Source organism: Lonchura striata, chromosome 5 (assembly GCF_046129695.1).
Source record: "Lonchura striata isolate bLonStr1 chromosome 5, bLonStr1.mat, whole genome shotgun sequence".
Lineage (NCBI taxonomy): Eukaryota > Metazoa > Chordata > Aves > Passeriformes > Estrildidae > Lonchura > Lonchura striata.
This window is the reverse complement of record NC_134607.1, coordinates 44397838-44419677: the sequence shown is the minus strand read 5'-3', so window position 1 is coordinate 44419677 and position 21840 is coordinate 44397838. Positions and strand designations below refer to the sequence as shown.

General features: G+C 40.8%; 1 protein-coding gene across 1 annotated transcript; it reads right to left on the bottom strand.

Annotated features, from left to right (window-relative positions):
• Window positions 1-15499: 15499 nt before the first annotated feature.
• SLC35E3 (solute carrier family 35 member E3) lies at window positions 15500-21078 on the bottom strand. Its single transcript, XM_021544283.2, has 5 exons — window positions 20656-21078; window positions 20469-20579; window positions 19377-19535; window positions 18385-18467; window positions 15500-17988 (listed from the first exon to the last, which is right to left on the bottom strand). The coding sequence occupies exons 1-5, from the start codon at window positions 21043-21045 to the stop codon at window positions 17802-17804; spliced, it is 930 nt and encodes a 309-aa protein (XP_021399958.1). The 5' UTR covers window positions 21046-21078; the 3' UTR covers window positions 15500-17801.
• Between the last annotated feature and the right edge of the window lie 762 nt (window positions 21079-21840).

Here is a 21840-nt window from a genome sequence, read left to right as displayed (position 1 = left end):
TGAGATTATTTAAATAATAATTTCCCTTACTAATTCATTAACAGCTAAGGATAAAAAAACCCCAACAGTTTCTGTCTAGATTTTTTATCAGTCTTCAAGGACAATCTTATCTCTTTTCCTCCAACACACTAATCTTGAGTTAAGGGAGATTGCAAGTCGGTAAAATTTGCTGTCTGTGCTAGCTTAAGGAAAGAGGGGGATATTTGCTGATATGCAGCACTGCAACACTTGTTTGTCACTAATGCATTTAGTGTTGCTATGTGATCAACATACAGCATTATTTTCTAGTGCTTGATAATTCAGGACAAGTATAATGAAAAGGTTTTACTTGCAAGATGAGTAATAAGCTTCTATAGTTAAGACAGCTGACTTCTCCATTATTTTAGGGTTGTAAAAAGAAAAGGAGATGTCACTACACCTTTCTACTTTACTTATAATGCTACAAAAAATATCTGGAGCAGTTAAGGCCCAGCTGCCTTAACTGGAGATACTCACTTTACATTGCGGTTAACTAAATTGTATTAAACACTTTTTAATATAAATTCACTGTTTAATGCTTGCAAGCTAAATTATTTCCTGAGATGGATCTGGTCTACCTATAGACACATGTGCCAGCGGAAGGGCGTGCCCCTATGCTGCAGGAGTGCCCAACTCAAGTGAAGAGATAGACCATTAAACACTTCAATTTCTGATTTTTGTTACTCAGTGTAATTTTTTCCCCCCCAACATGTCCTACTTATTCTTTCCTGGTAGCCGCCTATTCAGCATCTAGCACATACACAATATGGTCCTTGCCAGATGCTGGTTGGTGGCCAGGGTTTGTCCGGTCTCATCTCCAGGTCATTTGCTCCTAATCTGTGGGAACTTAAAATGTCTCTCAGACATTTTTAGAGGTTCCAGGCCTTGGTCAGAAGCATTCTAGACCCTGGCAGACAGCTGAAAAATAACTGTGATTTTGAGTTTGAGCCATGGAATGAATTACCAACTTTGGAGGTGGAACAAGCAATCACAAAAGGTTAGATAGTATAGTATAAGTAGTTACGAAGTAGAGGGGAAATTTTTTTAGTATTGTACAGGGGGGTTTTAGCACATGTACAGGGGGGTTTTCACTTTGTACATGGGGGTCAGAAGTTCTAAGATGGAGGAAAGTGGGCTGAACCCATCCTTCTTCCTTCTTCTTCCTTACCTCCATGTTCTTGGTGATGTTGGCACTCATAGATTGGTTTAGAGTAGAAAAACACTTGGCAACGTAGGTAGTAGGTATTGGGGAATAATTGTAAACATGTTATACGTAATATATCTTATAAAAGATAGCAGCAGCCCTGGGCGGAGAGAGAGACGAAGAAGACAGCAGATAGAGAGGATGTCAGGGTGTGTGTGTGCCTCTACCCAGGCCACTGATCAAATAGCTGCAGTCCAAGAACATAATCTGTTAGATAACTAGCAATAAACTGCCTTGAGACCGAACAGCTAAGCCTGCAGAGTTTTTCTTTGGAAGCATGGGTTGGAGGAGGAATTTCACCACCACATGTGGCCCCAAAACAAGGCTGGGGTTCTCACACTAATCAGATAGAATAATCTCATACTGTCTATTAACTGCTCCCAGACAAATAAATAAATAAATTCAGAGCAACCCTCCAGGGCTTTGCACTGTGCTGATGTATCCTTTCTGAAGCCTTAGGCTGCATCTCTTTTACTGTGACATAAAGCTGGGATCCGTTGTGTGCTGCAGATTGTCAGGCACCTCAAGGTAAAAGGACAAAGGAAGAAAGATGCTGAAATGCAGCTGGAGCATGTGTTGCTTAATGTGGCTTTCTGCCAGGGCTGCCTGCTGCAGCTGTGACCCCTCGTGCCAGACAGTGGGTCAGTACAATTCTGTACAAATACAAGAGAAAGAATTTTGTTGCTTTCTTGAAACGCCTGTTTTGTACAAAAAAAGCACAGTGATAAGAAATCCTCATGCCAGTAATAGCATATTTGGAAATATTGTATTTCATAATCTAACACCTATCCCAATGGAGAGGTCTGTCAGTACATCCACCAGAAATTCGTACTAGAAATGACACTCAAGTTCTACCAAGTGAAAAGCAGATGCAGCCTTCCTGGGAGCAAGTTTGGACAGACAGGCAGGAATCAAGAGCATGGCTCATAGCAGCAGTGGGCATCCAAAAACCATATGCTGTTGCAGTGGTTTAACAAGGAACACTAAACTGTCCTTGCTGTCCAGCTTGTGTTTTCGTGTTGTGCAGGAGCCATGTTTGAGCTTCAGGGCTGCACTGCCCACCCCAACAACCCCAGTTACTCTGCAGGCTGGGTGGCATGGCAGTTCTGCAGCTTCACTGGGGTGCACATCCTGGGCTGTGGTGTCTTATCACAGAATCACAGAATATTCTGATTTGGAAGGGAACTGAAAAGGATCATCAAAGTCCAGCTCCTGGCCCTGCACTGGATACCTCTGAGAATCACACCACGTACCATGTGGGTGCTTTGGATACGTGATCATCAGTTTCCTACATTTCCATAACTTCAGATGTTTATACTTAAAAATGTAAAAATACTTCAGGTGTACTGGAAAAGAGGGTCTCAATTTTTTTTTTTCTGACAGATGTTCATGAGCTCTTACCTCCCTCCCACAGGTATGAAATACAAAGTTGTCTTTCGTGTCAGATAAATAAAGGCAACCTGTGTAATCGTGATTGTGAAATGTGTGGAACATGACCATAGGACACTTATAAAGATGAGTTCTAATAAACAACTGAGGAAAGCATGGAAGAAAGCTTTTGAACCAATCTTTTGTTTGCAAATAACAATTATAAGTCTTAAGCTGTTTTGCATTAAGAACTTTTGAATTATAACTTTAGAATGTTGCTTAGTACTAAGGATTTTAAACTGCAGCTTTAAGAATGTATAAAGGATTTAAACAGAAAGGGAAGTGACCTTATCCCAAGCTTCTGGAGAAGGAAGATGGACCAAGGTTGCTGATTAATGATTTCGAAAGGGGAAACTGGACATCACTACCATAGATTAATGATCCTAGAAAATAGAAGCTGGACCCCACCATCTGGACACACATGCTGGGATGTACATCCTAGGATATTGAAACCTGGAATAAATCACAATAGAGTATAGAAATTGGAAAGGAACCAGACATCACCATAATAGATTTATGATTCTAAAGTATAGAATTGTGGCATTAAAAGATACAAATAGACACTGCCAAAAGTTCATGTAAAAATGGGAAATAGAAACTACTGGGAAAAGCTTATGAATATGCATTAATATGATCAATAAATACCAGCAAGCCCAACAATCAGTGTGCAGTTGGAGGGGAAAACCCCCACCACTGTATCCAGCGCTGTCTTTGCTCATACATTACCATATTAATTAATAAATTGAATTGCTGCTTGATATATTGGCTGACTCAAGCTTCTCATTTCTAACACAGGCACTCAGTCCAGGCATGTCTGCTCCCGAGTACGTTAACTACAGCTGCTTCAAAACCACCTGGAGGTGGAATAATCCCACATCAGAAAACAGCAGCTCTTCTGCTTTTGTTTAATTGGTGTATTTATTCCTTTATCCATCTGGGAGACATTGGTAATTTGTCTGCCCAAATCTGATTCCTATTTAGTAGCGGTGCAGTTAGCCACAAGCACAATTGAACAAAAGAATAGTGCAAACTTTGAAGGGAAGCCAACTGGCAAAAATATAAACCAATTATTTTGAACTTCTGCTCAATATATAACACAGAATGAAAGGGTTAGGTCTTGGTTTCCACTCTAGTCTTCTGTTTAGTCCTCACTTTTGAAAAAAGCCCATGGAACAATTTTAAAGAACTAAAAGGGAGAAATCTCAGGAAAAGACTCCTCTTACTGTCAAATAGTTTTTGTTAAGCACATCAGTGAGTGAAGAAACAGGCTTTTCTTCTTAAGCAGGGGTGAAGTATGTGACTAGGTTGTGACCAAATCCTGCTTTACTAAACTGTGAAAATTAAACAACTGAGTGATCTCTCCTTTCCTAAAAATACTTGATTGTATGTAATTAGATCAGAAAACTCCCTGCTCACCTTATGTGATCAAACTAGGATGATGCAAATTCAGTTTAGAATTTTTCTTTTAATTCAGTGCTCATTTGTCATTCAAATGTGCTGTTCAGTCCAGCACAAAAAAACATTTCTGTTCAAGGGAGTGGCCCAGAAGGGTGTGTGGGGTGTGCACAGGCTAATAGGACTCATGTGAAACACTGAGATATCTTTAAGTCTGAAACTGAAATGTATTCAGGGACAACCTATATCCAGGAGAAGCTGAGAGCAAACACAGGATGCAATCCAAATCCAGTCTGTTTGGAATGCTATGCATGGAGAAAACTACAGCTGATGATGATGTCAGACCTGAAGTACTATTCAGGTCAGGCTGCACTCTAGGTTAGAGGAAGAAAAGGCAAAAAAAATATTTTAAGTGTTTGGCTGTTACTTGAACTGTTTGTTTCTGACAGCAAAACCCAGAAGTGATTTTATTACACAACCAGCTTCTTAACTCAGACCCATTCTATGTACCTGATCATGTATCTCTTAGAATTGTCCCAGTCTTGCTGACTCAGTTGCCCACATCTCCTCTGCATGCCCCATACTTGCTTTCTACCTGCCTATTATATACAAAGAATATATGCTTTGCTTCTGGTCACAGGATATATAACAATCTTCCTTGCAGACCTTCTTGTAGTCCACTCCAAAATTTAATGTTTGGGCGATGCAGTCTTACTGACTGGTGTATTATTTTACTTGACACAGGACGAACCATCCATTCCTGACAAAAGCCTCAGCCCTCTTCCTTTCCTAATACAGTTAATTTACTGATGAATTACAAAGTCACCTTTCTGCTGGATCTCTGTGTTTGACAGCAGAACTTCTTCAGTACAACTTTTAGCATACAGTTGTAGCACATGCAGGTAAACAACAGTGCACGTAGCCAGACAAGTAGTTTAGAGCATTTACTAGATGCATTAGTATCTGGTGTAGCCTGACCTGAAATCCTCAAAGCAAGTTTGAGTAGTTTCCCTCCACTAGTTTGTTGCCATCACAAACAAAACACACCTCCTGAAATAAACTGATTTTTCTTGCTAAGTCATCCTTCTGAGAAACCACATTGCTTACCCAGTCTGTCTTTTTGGTTTTTTGCCCATATGCCCTGTCTTGATTCAGGTGGATCCTGATCACAAGTCACCTCAGCACCCAGGAGCTGGTATGCAAAAACTCGTTGCCAAGTGAGAGAAGTTATTTTCAGTGCCCAGTTGCCTGCCTGTGAGTTAGTACCTGTTTAAACACAAACATGAAACAATGGCATGTCAGTAAGGAGCACATTCATGACTCTGAAACAGAAACAGAGACAGTTGTCTCTGTGGAGCAAGGGAATAGTAACCTCAGCACAGCACTCAGCAGAGAACTGGTGTAGAACTGGTGTCCCTGGAAGGAGTTTTGTGACCCACAGCGATGCAGCACTGTTCCACTGCAATTGCAGTGATGGTTTACCTGCTTGTTCCAAGATGGGTTCCAAGGCCCTGGAACATGACAGTCACAGAAATCAAGTGAAAATTTAATGTTTTCCCCATGGGTTAAAATAAAAACTCTCACACGTTTTACATTCTCATATCTGCAATAAGAAGCACTAAGGAAGTGGAACTTTGGCATCCTGCAGTTCGGGTGCCAGACACTGTTTGGGATGACCAGCACTGTCTTGAGCTTTTTTTTCACATTCACCTCTGATTTTCTCTGCTTTGCCTCCAACAGTGTTTTCTTCCCATACTTGGAGATTCCTGTATCCTTCCCTCCTCCATGTAATTTCTGCTTTTCAGATTTTGTTAAAATTTCCACAGCACATTTTTTAATATATATATATATATATACATACACACTCTATAGATATAAGAAATAGTTTCATACAAAGAACTCACAAACTATTTTGGAATTACTCTTATGTGTCCTGATTTTTGATAGTTATATGTGAAAATGTTTGTAGAATTGCACCAATAAATCATATAACAAGAGGGTTTGCTCCTTTTTAAAAGTGTTTTAATATCCATATATTTCACACTCTGCTTTTCTTCTTTTATTGTAGAATTTTAACTTTTCATAACTTCTACCTGAAAGCCAGCTGGTGGCAGTTTCCAATCTGTGGCATGAGAGTGACTGTGATGGGGCCATCTACATTAGAGACATTTGTAAGAGGTAGTTCTTATCCAAGATTTTGACTTGTTTTTTTTAATCTGTTGTGTTTGGTTTTTTTTGGTTTTTTTTTTTTTTTTTTTTTTTTTACTAAATGTGAAACAGTGAAGTTAAGGGAAATCCCCCACCCCAGCTGCCTTACCAATTTAAATCTCTTTCTAAGTACCAGTGGGCAGTACAGATCAGAATAACATCCATTATCAGGAAGACAGTATTTGAAGAAAGGAACGTGAATTTTAAAGGCTGTATGTGCCCCTAAACTTGTTTTTCTGTCACCTGCCCTGATTCCATTGTCCGGCCTGACAGTCACCACGGCAGTTTCGGAGCCGAGGTTCTCAGAACCCCCGCCCCGCCGGCCTCGGCGGGAGGTTTGTTAGGGGAGTTTCGCTGGTGGTTGCGCCACCTGGTGCAGAAAAGATTTTTTCCATCTACAGCACCCAAAAAAGGCTCTTGGAATTAGTGCATAAAAGTTGCACGAACCCATTGATGCCACCGGAAAAGTAGGACACAAACTAAGCTGTGCCTGCACATGATGAAGCCATGCAAAATAATATTCTGTGCTTGGTTCAGTTAGATTGAAGCATTAATATCTTGCTTATCTCTCATCTCCACAAAAAGCAAGTGCACAGACTTTTCAGTATTCCTTCATTCAGCTGGTTTTGCAATATTCATCCTAGCATCTTAGGTTAAATTTACCAAAATAATTTGGTAATTTCTTCTGCATTTGTTTGTGTACTTGAAGAGATATGCAGGTACTGGGCTTTGACTTCTGACCCACTTTATTTATCTTAACAACATGTTGTTCACCTATGAGCCAAGGCCAAAGGGTAGGACCCCTAGAGAGAAATACACCATGTAGTGCTATTCACAAGGGAAAAATCCTAAATCCACTGTTGTGGGCCTGTAAGATATTACTGCATCATGCCTTTGCTTTCTGAGGACAGGCTGCAGTTTGCTCACAGAAGTAAAACAAGCCTTTTTCATTATCAAGGCACAAATGGCTATCTAACTCTTGTTACAAGGTCTTTTAAAACAAAACTATCCAGTTAAGAAAGGACACCTATATTATTTTCCTTTTTAACCCAATAACTGATCCCCCAAAGCTTGCAATGTGGACTTTTCTGTCCAATCATAAAACATCACCCAAACCCATGAAGAAGAAGGAAGAAGAAGGTAAAGAAGAACAACCTGCCTCCATCTTAAAACCTTCATCTTGCTTCATATTCATTTCTATATTCTAAAATCCCAAACTCTTAAGTTTTCCACCCTGTGATATTACAGACTTCTAACTAACTACACACCCATAATCCCAGTGCTGTTAATCAATTTTAAAAGCCTGTTCCACAACCTCAGGTCAAATTCCATGTTCTCTTGTGGGTCTGTGCCTTTCAGCACAGAAAGTTTAAAATACTCAGCATCCAGGATTCCATCAGCATGTTACTTCAGAAACATCTGTTCCCAGCCATTTCTTCCATCTTCTTGCTGCCCCTTCTGTTATTTGATAACCTATGGTATAAAGTGCATAAAGTGACCTAGCACACCTGAGAAATAATGCAATTTTTTTTTCTGTAGATCAGTTCCCTGAGGCAGTCCCAAGCAGCTACACAACAGCTGGCCTAGGACATCACTGAAATGGCAGCAGACAGCTAGGCAGGGAAAAGGTGGGTGGGAGCTGCTTCAGCTATCTTCGCAGCATTACTGAGGAGGAAGATTACATTAAGCTTGGCCGATTTCAGGGCACACCACTGGAGAGAGGTGTTCCATTCTCCTTCTTGTCTCCTCACTTACTGCTGCAAACTGATGGTGAGAACGTTTATGGAAGAAGTGTGGTGTTGGATGCCTCAGCCTCCTTGTGTACTGTTTGGTGATGGAGCTGAGCCCATCAAATACCTCACAGAATGCCCCAAGCTCATCTAATGCCTTATTGAAACAATGGCCTTGCCAGGACCTGTGCATTCCTAGCCAAGTATTTCTTTGAACTGGCTTTGGCTCCTTTGACCATAGATTTATCTGATTCAACAGCAGGATATTTACTTGCATTTGCTGCTAGTATGTCAGCCTGCTTTATCAAGAACACATAAGACATCATAAAGAAATCAGCAGGGACACACAGCTGGAGGCAGAGAATTGGAGATGGAAATGGGAAATGCCTCCTTCTGAAGGCAGGGACTCATTCAGCAGTCTTTTCTTTGTCATCTAACCATACCTTGAATGTTATCTCCTGTATCAGTCACCTGGGTTGATAAACCAGTTAGAACTGTGACCATATTCCCAGAAGTTTCCCTCAGATGTAACTCAGGGAGAAGCAGAGTGCATGTTATCACTGATAACTACTTTAACTCTCCAAAGCCAGCTTTTCCTGTGTTGCAAAGGAGTCTAAAGGTTTGCAAGATGTTGTGTTGATACTAGCAAAGAAGGCACTCACTTCTGATGGTAATTTGCAGGCCAGTTGTGTTTTATAACTCATTTCTCTTAACTTCAAACAGAAAATGTTCTTTTCTGTGGAAGCAGATGTAAAAATACAAGACCTCACTCCCTTCTGCTGTTGTTGGGATTTTGTGACAAAAATTACTGCCTTTGCAACACAGTTTATGTTGGAGGGATTGTTGGAAATGATATAACTTCTAACATTTTAATGTAACTTTAGTCAGGGGTTTGTTTGCCTTTGCCCAGGGGGAAGGGAATTGAATATCTCTTCAAAAAATGTGGTCCACAGGCTGAGTATGATGACCTCAACATCTACAGACTGGGAGTAGCCAGAAGATGCACAGGAGACAAAGGAACATTAAGGAACGTGACCTGCCCCGTGAAGTAGGAGACACCTGGTCAGGGAAAAGATGCTGAGAGAACTGAAGAGGATGAGGACCAAATTAGCATTGAAGGCAAAGGGATCAGTAATCAATAGGAAACAGAATACTAATATTTGTGTAATTTAAGACAAATTAACTTCTATTTCTTTGGGATTAGTCTGTGTAAATATGTGAAATGTGTGGTGAAAAACCATTTGTGATGGAATGATTTTCACTGCACAACCTGGGCATGTGTAGATGAAGTAATTTCTATTGCACATCCTGGCCAAAATAACATCCTGGCCAGAATAAAGTACTGCCTTGATTCTCTAACAGTGCAGAGATGTTGGAGAGTTTCTGTTTTTCCCACAGACTCAGTGACAGGATTGTTATCCACATCTCAGTTCTCACTATGGCGTAACTGATACCCCAAGGACTGTATCCAAGGCAGACCATGAGACCATGGCATGGGCACACATTCCTCTTTGCTGATACAGACAGGAAAAAGACAATCGGCTCTGGAAAAACAGAAGCCTAAAGCAGCTGGGGAGCAGTACTTGTACATGCCACTGGCAACCTCTGCACACAGAGTCCTTTTGGCTCATGCAGCCATACAGTTATTTTATGCAACACTAAAATGATGACTGCACTAAAGCTAAGACTGTATAGTTTTATCTATGTTTTATATATGCATACCAGCTCTCCATTTTTACTAGATTCTGGTTCCAGTTTCCAATGCAAGCACTCCCTCTTTAGTGCCCAGTGTCTCTGGCTTCTACTACAATCCAATACTGCCAAACCACTTTTACAGCAAAATCTTTACCAAAGTTTTTCTTCATCTCAGTCATTCCTAGGACCCCAAATTTAAATATCATTAGATAATAAGGGCATCACATCATAAAATAATTCCCTCAGACATCTTGGCATACACTGATTTACATTCATTTTTAAAAAGAAACTCCAAAGATGAAGGGACTTGCTTATTGTACTTTTACACCCAATGAAAACACCAAGAATACTTAACTTGAAGACATTTAAATCCTGGCTTGCTTAGGGACAAGTAACTGATTAGAAAATTAACCAGCCTTTATAAATTATATTCTAGTGATTTATGACTTATGTAACACCCAGTGGATTACTATAGGCTATGAAAGAAGAGCAGGAACAGATGATGTAGCACAAACAGGTTTAGCTAAATAAAGCACACTGAAAAATAGGATCAACATCCAATTTACGTTCCAAAGATCTTCACTTTATACGGGGTACACGGAGAGTAGAGAACTGCCAGTCCACATTGAGGCTCAGAGCCAGTCTCCCAAAGACTCCAAGATCACTTAAAGACTCATAAATATGTTGAGTGCTTAAGAACCTCTTTGAGGGCTTCCGTCTGAGAGGCCGGTAGCTGTACATGAAAAGAGTGTTTTCTCACCATTTCGCTCATGTGTGACACTTCCTCCTTCCAAACCTGTCATCTGAGTGCGGGCGTGCGGCGTTACATCCGGACCGTGGCAAGAGGCGCCTCCCGCCCGGCCCGCTTCCCTCCATCCTGTTTCTCGCCGGGTGGGGTCACCCTTCCCCCTTTCCCAGCACGGAAACTTGCCCGCCCGCACAGGAACGCTCTACAGCCAGGCGTGGCTATTCTGCCTAGCAGAGGCCATATAATCTGCCCAATTCAGACAGATCAAGGGGCAGAAGCAAAAGCCCAAGCTGGACCCATGGGGAGACACAGGACTTGCAGGACTTTAAGCAGGAACATGATATTCCACTGCTGCTGCCATCTCATATAATGTGTGCTAGAAGCATATCTTCAACTACATCTTCTAATTTCTCAAAAGTTTCTGAATTTACATTTCTGTCTTCACCATCTAAGATTTTGAACGACATCCAAATACTGATGGTCTGGTTCTGTAAACTTGCATCTATTTCTATAAAACCAACATGGTGCAGGTGCTCAGCAATCCCAGCTCAGTGCCAACCTCTCACTTGTCCATTCACACCACTGTCAGCTGGAACTCTTTGAGACTGTATGTTTATAGAATGAAGGTTTATATGTCCATCCCAACAGAGACAAAGCTATTAATGAACTGGAAAATGCTTTGTAGAAAAGTTTTGCTTAAACTTTGTTGGAGAAAAAAAAAAATCTTACCATACCTCTGGGGAATGATACTAGCTGAAAAACATTGGTACATTGTTACTCCTGATCAGAGGGACCACCTTAACAGTCAGAAAAGGAAGACGGTGTGTTTTCAGAAATGTATCATAATTTCCTGGAGGGCGTATGATCACAACTGTCAGTTTCTTCTCTCAACTGGATTAACAAATAGGAAACCAGTATCTGACTAACCACCACAAGAGATGCATTTAACAAGTAAACCACTTTGGATGCCAGACCTTAATATTGCTTTGGACTCTCTAGAGAGAAGCATGTATTTCAAAACAGTTGATGCTGTGTCATAGGAGCTGGAGAGGCTTTTTCCATTCAGCTCAAAGACAGAAGCTTGATTAAGAAGATCTTAATCCAAGTTTTTAATACACAGCTTTGGTGCATTGTAAAACAAAACCCATTCAGTTACTGTAGTTAGAAAATGAAATGCACAAATGGTTTCTTTTCCCCAGACAGTAAGGAGGATTAAAAACATTGTGGTCAGAGTAAGCAAACAGAACAAAGACTCAGTTTCTTGGTTGAGTAGGATACCAAATTTAGTTGGAGACAAAAAAAAGTCTAACTTGTCAGTTATGTAGCTTCCTTTCTGGAAGTGCTGAGTGAATGCCATTCTCCATCAAGTTCTCTTGAAAGGGAAGAAGTTCACACTGACAAATCCGACCCTGTTGTGGAGTTAAGCATCTAAATGCTTAACTCCACAATTAGCTGCCTAATTGTGGAGTTAAGCATCTAAACTTAGACCTTATATTTTAAAACCTTCCTAGATGTGTATGTGCTGTTTACTCTTCTCAGTTGTTTCTTAATCCATTGTCTCCCTTTATTTTTACTTTAATCACAACCACCTCTATTCTATGGTCTCAGTATCCACGATTATTCCATGTGCTTCAGAACACGTGATCCTTTAAAGGAGTCTGCTTCTCAGCCTCTGCTTAGTAAGAAAGTAAAACACAACAGTTTTTTTGTGCCTAGGTCATTAAAAATTGAATTATTATGCTCTGCTTCAACCAGAGATTTCCTCCCTGCACTTCCTGAATGAGACACAGCCATCTATGGTTCTAAAAATAATCCTGCTCTTTTCTGCAGACACACTGCTTAGCCTACATGTGCATCCTGCATGTGTTACCCACACAGCCATGCTGGACTTCTTGAAGCTCCTTGAATATAACCACATGCCTTCAAATGAATGGCTTGTATTCATGTTCCAGTGAAGCCACAGATCCGAAAACATCTTTGCAATGCCAATCCTCCAAGCAGCCTTTGGATTGTTCACCCTACTTGCTTCTAAATATGTAATTTACTTTAATTACATTATGTTTCATCTTCCCCTGTCTGTTCCTGCCTATCCATTATAAAGGCAGCACATTGTGCCTGTTTGATACTGAGCAAGTGCAGCTGTGAAGGCACGTGCAACTCCTGAGCTGACTTTTTACCTCTTAATTCAGGTTAACCTGACTCCTCCTGTATTTTAGGCAAATAAACTTTTCTGGATTGGAAGGCAGACAAGGGCCCCTGTGTAAAAAATCATCAACAGTGGGGGAGGTCAGTGTATTTATGTGAGCAATGACACAATTTCTGTCTCAATTCCAGAATTCCATAAACTGTATCATAACAATACAGAAAGGACAGACTGGAAAAGTAAAGGGAACTTACTTACGCATCTACTAAAGGGAAATGACAAAGATTAAAACTGGAAAATATTAGAAACTGCGTGGCAACTAAAACAATGAAAAGGGATCACATTTCCCCCTTCTTTAAGTCCTTTTACTGTAGATTGTAACTGTAACCCCTTGGGCTGGATTCCCTACTGCTGACTGGACACTGCAGCTGCACAAGGCTCCCCAGGGTCACAGAATCAAGAGCAGAATCGTTAGGTGCATTAGACCTTTCAGCTCATTTTACACACAGAAGGAAGACAGGAGAATGATCCACATCAGTTGATGTAAGCAGAAACAGCAACTTCAGTGAAACAAGCCCTACAGGGAGAGGTGATGTTTTCATTGGACCAGCTGATACAGCTGAAAAAAAGCAGAGCAGCTTTCAGGAACACAAACCCTCCTTCACCAAGCCAAACATCATTGGAGCAGGGGAGAAACAACAATAGCTCCCTTCTCTCAAGGAAGGTTAATCACTGTTGCGGAACAAGTTTGGCAAAGATGTTATACTGTCTGAATCACTAATTTTTTAATGGCATTGATATTTTCAATTTTACATTATTAAAAATGACTAAATTTGCCAACTCCTACAGCACAGTAAGAATGCAAACAATGTAGCTCTTGCATTCTCTGCAATACCTGCTTGGAGATGAACCCACACCTCTCTCTGCTGCTTAGCACAGGCCTTTTGTCTTACAGTAGGATTTCTTATCACCCAAGATTATATCAGCTTCTGCTGGTAGTTTTTTTCCTTTGTGTTCTTAGCCCTCTGCAGCTGACATCCCAATCATCTTGGCAACAACTGAGCTGTCAAATGGAAGGCTGACACTGTGATCAGAGGGAGAGCACCTGCAGGAGGATAGTGAATTTGTATGAAGCAGAAAAGCTTCTTTTCAGCTGCTTGATTGTAACAGTAGAAAAACAAAGGGCTGCATCTTCAGAATCAGAAGAGTGAAATTCTTTTGCAAAACATAACATATTTTCACTATATATACAAAATAGCCTTTCATTTATTAAAATAATTTCCCTTTTTGTTTTCTCATTAAACAGGGAATTTGGGTTTTAAAAACATAAAATAAAATTTTAAGAGGAAAAAGCCATTAACACAAACAAACATCTGCAAATCTTTAACCCAAAATGTTTCTTTCATAATCTAGGTAAGACATAACTGTTTAACTGGAAGCAAAACTGACATCTTGTAAAGAAAGTCTTAGTATAAAAGGTGATAGGGTCCTGCTCTCCAAATTACCTTACCCTGCAAGCCCATTGTTAAAAGCAGGAACATAAAAAGCAGAAGTTAAAAAGATCTTGCCAATCAGTAAACCCTTTTCCTTTCCCAAGCACACTGGAGAATTTCAGGCCAGATGTTCCTTAGTCACAGCTAAACATCTGAACAGTGTGCCAGTGTCCAGTATTGCTCAAGGGCAGACCTCTCCTCAGCAGCCCAACTGTACCAATATATACGGCCAGCGACAGACTAGATATGGGTTAGGTATTAGCTCAATTCCAAAATATTAAAAATCACTCATTTGAAACTCTCATATATAATATTACAAAAATGAGATTTTACCTTAATATTTAACAAGCATTGACTAACACTAATATTTTTTTAAACACTTACTAAAAAATTATGGGTAGCCTAAACAAAGTTTTAATGTTGCTTTAGCCCCACGCCATTGCTGGGCACTTATTTCATGAAATGAGACAGACAGACAGTCCTGCTGAATTGCAGTTCTGTCCTGAATGTTGTAGACATCCTGCAAGACAAACCTCCTTTTCATACATGTAACAGCAGCAAACCATGCTCCTTCAACCTCAAGTCTGAGAGAGCAGCTGTTCACCCATCTACAGGAATACTCCTCTGGCACTCTGTTCCAGAGCCTGAGAGAACTTAGCAAGTTGTACAAAACCCGATGCAAAAGCTGTCAAACAAGGGCCAAGTTACCAAAGTTAAAGGCAATACAAAGCTTTACACTGAGTATCTCTTAAATGAAGACATACTTCCTATTGCTTTGGGGAAAATGGGAAAATCTCGTGGATGTTGTTCTAAAATGTTTTTGGGGACAAGACTAGATAACTTACCACCAGTCACTCACACTTTAACCAGAATCATCTGCTCTCATTTTTAAATACCACCTTGGTATCTTCAGCTCCATTTGAACGACATCAATGGTAGCTATTAAAGTAAAGAATGCTAGTATAGCAGCAAAGCACTGCATGGCAGGAAAGGACCAAAGCCCATCCTGTTACCACAGTTTTGTCATATAAAGTCAAATGAAAAGCAGAAAGCAATCATTAGGGCATGTATGGTACAGCTTCAATTGCAACAGCTCACACAGGGCGATGACTACACATTGCTGAAGCTGGCAAGTCTCTGATTTCTCTTTCAGAAAAGCCAAAATTGATTGAAATACACATAGCAGGAAAACACATTCAAGTAATGTAGTGAAAACTAGAATAAGCAAGTAAGTATCAGTAATTTTTGCGAGATTCCAGTTTTACCTTAGGATTTAAAGTTTCCCTTATTTGTGCCACAAGTCCAAAAAGTTCAAACTCCCTGCTGTATTCATATGGACAGAAATCCAGGTGGTACCTGGATTTTGTCTTATACACACTAGACCCCCAAAGTTATGGAATTCAAGCAGAAGATGAAAAAAGACAAGAACAACTCCTCTTTTCTGCAATAAGCAGGTATCAGACAAATGATTAAAAATTTATTCCCACCCTCCACATGGTATCCAAAGAAACAATACATACAAAGATCTATTTATCCCACAATTACACAAGCATCCTGGATTTAATATTATGAAACATATGACAAAGTTCAAGATACTTTATTGATTAGCTACAACAAATAAATCTCAAAAGAGAGTTCTTGAATGCATGAAAAAAAAAGAATCACATCACTTAAGTGACTCCCACACACACCTTCCAGCACCAGATTACATTTATAATGTACTTTTTAAATGATGCTGTTAACTTTCTCTTGCAGATCTGCTCCACTCCTTACAGTCTTTTGCATTTCCAGGCATGGTGGTTTAGTTCATTCTACCATTTCATATATGTATTTACATCCATCTCATCTCAAATATTTTTGTTATACAGGCATGTAATTCAGTTGTTTTCTAGCTGTTTCTTTGCAGTCTATCTACATCTCAAAAGAACTTGTGCACAGCACAAATTAATGCAAATTACTTTCTTGGTATACATACTGAAGGATATGTATCCAGAACTTGATCATCTGAACAGATCTTTCAGTAGTCCAGGCTATATTTTTAAACTAACTATACAGATCTACAAAACTGTATTAAAAAAAATATTCTCGGACCAGTACAATGTCCAAGAAACAGTTGGTAAAGATGTAATATTTTTCAGGTATTTGTAACTCTGAAATTATATAGTGTTATTGTATATACCCAGGTTACAGAGAGGAATAAATTTTTCTTAAGTCAAGAACTCTGTAACAGAATAAATAAACAAGCTTGAGAAAAGTTGCATTGTTTCCAACACAAACACTTCTTACCTCTGTTGTAAAAAACTTAAAGGAACTAAATATTATTTCTGTCAATCACTGTACAACTTAAATACTTGGTTTTGTCCACACAATTCCCCTCTTCAAATCTGATAGAGGTAGATAAAGACAAAACAAACCCCAACATGTAAGGATTAAGATACTGCAATTAAATTCTAACCCTGCAAATCTAGTGAACATATGTTCTCACCAGATTTACGGAAAGCAGTTATTTTTTCTTTCCTTTTTTTAACTAGAACAGCACTGAACTTCTTCCATCTATGTTGTCAAAATAAGTGCCTTATACTGTCATAAAATAATTTTCAAAGCATTTTTTAATTAGAGCAGCAGGTCCCACCTTGCACTCTTTAGTCATTCAGATACATTTCCCAGGACTGTCTGTTGAAGAAATGCTGCCTCACACACAGCATTGTCCAGACAGCCCCTGGGCCTCTCCTCCCCATGACAACAACAGATGATAAATGATGAAACCTGCAGATCCCACCCAAGATACCTCTTGAGAAAAGGCGTGGGAGCAAGGGAGGTGGTGCTGAAGGCAAGAGAGAGAACTGGGCAACCTTCACACCCATTAAAGATGGTGACCTTTCTGAAGCCTTCTCAAAAATTTTTTTAGCATGGGTGTCTGTGTGCAAGGGCTGCAAAACATTTGGTTACTACCACAAAACCAGAGATTTTATTAGGCACACAGGTATTTACAAGATCTTGTGTAAAGTCTTGGTTTTGGCACAGAGAAAATTATAAAGTAACAACATTTTTCAGAATGTCAATTACTTCATTAATGTCCTGACAAATTAAAAGAAAAAATGAAGATGAATTGTTTAGATCCGATTTCCTACTTTCCCACAGCTTGGCCTCTTCACCTGCAATTTTATCTACTTTCTTAATCTAAAAATGTATCCATACATAAGAAAGCATATACAAGAAATAGGAATGAGTCTGGCAGCCTTTTTTAAAAATGACTGGACAAAGTATGTTTGTTTCCCTCTTCACTGCTCATCAGACAAAAATGAGGAAGTATCACTACATACAAGAACATCTGCATAAAAGTGCCTCCAAATTTCTGCACAATGGTAATAACTGGCTTGATCACAGAGACAGAATTCTTTTTCTTTCTCCCTCTCTATACTATAACTGTAGCTATCATGATCTCATTTGGTATGCAAAAAATATAATTACTTCAGTACAATTTCCACAGCAATTTGAAGTGTGCCTTTTTCTCTTTTAAGTTAGTGTTTTAATTTAATGAAAATGATAGGACAGACTGAGATGGCAAAACCCCAGCATTTTACATCCTTCAGTTTGTTTGGTTTAGCTACAGAATTACAATCTTGGCAGTTAAACTAAAACCATAGATCTAAGTGGATGAGGCAATTTTGTGCATTCTAAAATCAATGCATATTTAAATACTTGGTTTCCTTCACAACAGTGTTCAGAAACTCTTGCTCTATGGACGCTGGACCAATTTACTCTTATTGCTTTCCTGCTCACTAAGCTTGAAGTGGGTGTAGGCTAAAATGCCGAACAGCGTACACAGAATCCCAAGGCCTTGGTTAACAGACAATGGATCCTTAAATAAGAGGCACCCTCCCAGGAGGGTGATGCAGAACTTGAAATGCCCAAACATGTTATACCTAGACATCTGTTAAGGATAATAGCCAATAGCAGTATAATTTTTTATAAAAATAAAGACTTGGAATTTTCATTAGTTCCACCCAAAGCATGCAATGGTACACTGTGTTGACTCAACTCATACAGTTTTCCCAATCTCTGTGGCTGTATTTACCTCCACCTAAAGCCTTTCACCCTTTTCACTGCTGTCTGATGGACATGCCAACACTTCCTCAAGGCAGCCAAAGCGTGAGTTAATATTCCTTGCAGGTATGAAGGTCAGCGAATGAACAGCCATTACCTATACAAATCCCAAACCAGGAAGGTTACCAAACAATTTTCCCACATAAATCAGCCCAAACGAATTCCAACATAATTAATCTGGAAACAGGAGAAATGACCAGTGTTACAAAGGATACGTGACAGGTGATGTGTTTCCAATGATCCAGTAAATGGACAAGTTTACCATAAAGGCTATTATTCCAGACAGCAGTACCATTATCTGTGGATTAACAGACACAGTCAGTAATTTGACTTGCTTTTGGCAATTTGTAGATACATTCCAGGTTATTTATTTAATTTCATTTACTTTCAAGTGCAAAATATCAGGCAAGATAAACATATGGAGAAAAAAAATAGAAACAGTTTCAAATCAGTACCAACACTGGTGATGTGTATAAGCAGCTCAGTGACATGTATATTTATGACATCCATAAATATACACTGATAGAGCCACAGGCCTTTTCTCCTTTACTCTTGGTGAACATTTAAGAGTGATTTGGAAAATCTGGATACTCATTCACATAGAGGTTGTATTCTTTAACTTTGAGATAAAGTCTTATTTATGGTCACAACAAAAACTATTTTAGCAAAATATCTGATTTTATTGAATACTTTATTTTTACTGAATACTTGCTATCCCATTCATAAAATACAATGCTACAGGAAATGACCCATCACTGAGGGGCACAATCAGCAGTAGTAAGAATATGTCACTGGCTCTTTTTTAGACAGAAGGATACTGAGGGAAACTACTAATTCTAGGGAACAACCAATGTTGGCATCCTTCCACGGAAGACAAGTTGAGAGTGCCCTTCTCTGAGTGGACAGTCAGAGCTAGAAAGAGAGCATTTTATACACTACGGGAAGCATCTGGATTTTGATAGATTTTCCTGTTGTTCAGATGCCCTCTAAACAGAAACAAGAATAAGGAGATAAATCAATTGACAGACTTGCCCCTCTCAGAGGAAGGGACAGACAGCAATGGGCTTTTTGTCCTACACGTCCCTCCCATCTCACCATAGAAAACAGCTATACAAAAATCTGTTCCACAAAGAAACAGATCTTATTATCAAATTTAACTACATCAGTGATAATTATTTAAATAAAATAAAGTCAACAAAAGCCTTACCACAGCAGAAAGCGTCCAGGGCCCAAATATTCCTCCTTCTCCAAAGACTGGCTCGAAGAAGGGTATGATGAACAACAACATAGCTGAGGACATTGGTGCCTGATAGTACAACAACTGCATCGAGTTTACCTGCAACTCATGCTGCTTAGCGCCTACCCACTAAAACCAAAAGAGAAAGCTGTTAGGAGGAAAAGAACCCCATAAACTGAAAAACCTGAGCAAAAGCAAACTGGCTACTAACACAGAGGGAGTCTCATGGGGACAATACTGAACAGGTTCTTGAGCCTCACCTTTGCCTCAGTGAGGTGTATCTTTCAAGTGAAAAAGCCATGAGAGAAGAAAATTATACGTGGGGGCATACACACTATGGGTCAAAGAGCCTCATTTTTTTTTTTTTTTTTTTTTTTTTTGAGGCACACTACACCTTCTGCAAAGAAATTCACGTTTAAATCCATCACATCTACATGACAGGAGTTTCTAATCTAGGAGGCTCTTCCAGTCATGGTCAATAACAAATCGGGTGAGCTATTAGTACAAATGTTACAGCAGAAAGGGCTGAGGCAGTCCTTGGACATATAAATTTTTAAAGGTTAAATTTTTAAACCAGAAAGGTTGTATTGTGCGTTTATGTATTAATCCATCCTCTACAAAACCACCTTAGAATGTATATAGTCGAAACTGAAGAAGGATACTGATAAAATGTATATAGCTCAAGGATAAACCATGGGGTTGAAGGACTGGAAAACATCCTTTCTAGGGAAAAAGCTCAAACGTAAGGCACATGCTTCAGCAAGGAAAACATCTGTTCCCTCTAGAAAAAAAAAAAAAGGAGTTTTTACCGCTAAAGCAGTCTTCACCCCTTGAAAATAACGCTCACGTTAAAAATGACACCCCAATTTCTATCAGAGGGACGATCAATTCCTTAATTTGTCAGGGGTTAAGGTGCATAATCACAATTTGGTGGCCGTTTTCAAAAAGAAATAAGGGAGCACGGAAGGTTTCCTGCGAGGCGGGGTGCTACTGAAAGGCGACGACAGCAAGGGGCAGCATCTGGGAGCCCAAGCACCGCAGCGCTGCCGCGCCGTTACCCACCACTTGGTACAGCGAGGTCACCAGCACGCCCAGGGTGGCGAACGCCATCCCCAGAACGCTGAACTTCACGTCGTAGTACGAGTTGAGGAAAACACCCAGCGTGATGGGGACCTGTGGAGGGGGACACGGCGGTTTTAGGCAGGCTCGTTGCCCCTCCCCGCTCCCCTCGGCCCCGCCGCCTCCTCACCAGGGTCAGCTTGATCCGCAGAGGGAAAGTCTTGCCGTAAGCCACGCTCTGGATGACCACGATGACCGGCGTGGTCATGGCCTTGGCCAGCTGGTAGGTACCGATGGTGTTGCTCTGCAGGGAGAGGTTGGTGAAGACGACGAAGCCGCAGAAGCTGAGGGCCAGCGGCAGCACCTGTGCGGGCTGGAGGCTCTTGGGGGAGAAGGCGCCGAGCGCCTGGCACAGGTAGAGGCCGAGCCAGGTGATGGCGAAGTGCACCAGGGTGAGGCTGAGGTTGGGGAAGCCCAGCCGCACGTACAGCCACTTGTTCAGGAAGACGATGCAGATGGAGGCGGCCAGATTGACCAGCAGCCCGGCCGCCAGCCGGCCCTGCGCCGGCAGCCAGCCCATGGCTGAGGCAGCCGGCGGGCGCCGCGCACCGGCCGGGCCCGCCGCCCCCGCCCCGCCGGGACACGTGGGCTCGCGCCTTCCGGTGGCGCCGCCCGCCCGGCGGGAGGGCCGGCGGAGGCGGGACAGCGCCCCGCGCAGCGCGGCCGCACGAACCGGGTGCCTGCGTGCGCCCCCGCCTCCGGCACGACAGCGGGCGCGAACGCACCTCGGCCCCAAGCCACAGGTACCTCTCCACAACGCGACTGGGCATCTCCACAAACACGACATCGTACGTGCACATGTGCAGCACGGAGTACGTTCTTTGCCAAGAGACAGCGACTCGGGTAAAGGAGCTAAAGCCCTTGCCTAACTGCACTACGTGTCCTCTGCACTCCGTCTTGTAAAGGGAAAGGCAGCTAAACGTGTTTATACATGTAAACAGGAGCAGAACAAGCTTTCAAAATAAACTACAAATTCTCAAATGGGGGCTACAACGTATGATCATCATGTCTCTGGTTAAGGACTTCATCAGCATTTTAGCAACTCCTTCATGTACAGGAGGACACTACAAGCCATGAAGCAAAGCTGCCTTTTCTTCCCAAAGGGCTGGAAGTAACCCCTTACTTTTGCTTTTTGGTTTATCTGTTTTCTTCTCCCCTACTTTCTTCATGCACCTTCTGGCAGTCTCACTTTCCATCCTCCTGTATCCATGCTCATTTTAACTGCTAAGTAATGTTTTCGGTCTATGGGCAGTCTTTTTAGCATATAGAAAATAAATTAAGGACGTTCAGAAAAATCACCAAATTTATATAATGA

Excerpts from the sequence above, each read along its gene's own strand:
- SLC35E3 (XM_021544283.2), bottom strand. The coding sequence starts at position 21,045 with ATGGGCTGGCTGCCGGCGCAGGGCCGGCTGGCGGCCGGGCTGCTGGTC. Across the intron at positions 19,536-20,468 it reads TGACCTCGCTGTACCAAGTG|TGGGTAGGCGCTAAGCAGCA; the intron begins GTGGGTAACGGC and ends TTTTGGTTTTAG. Across the intron at positions 17,989-18,384 it reads GGAAACACATCACCTGTCAC|GTATAACATGTTTGGGCATT; the intron begins GTATCCTTTGTA and ends ACAGATGTCTAG.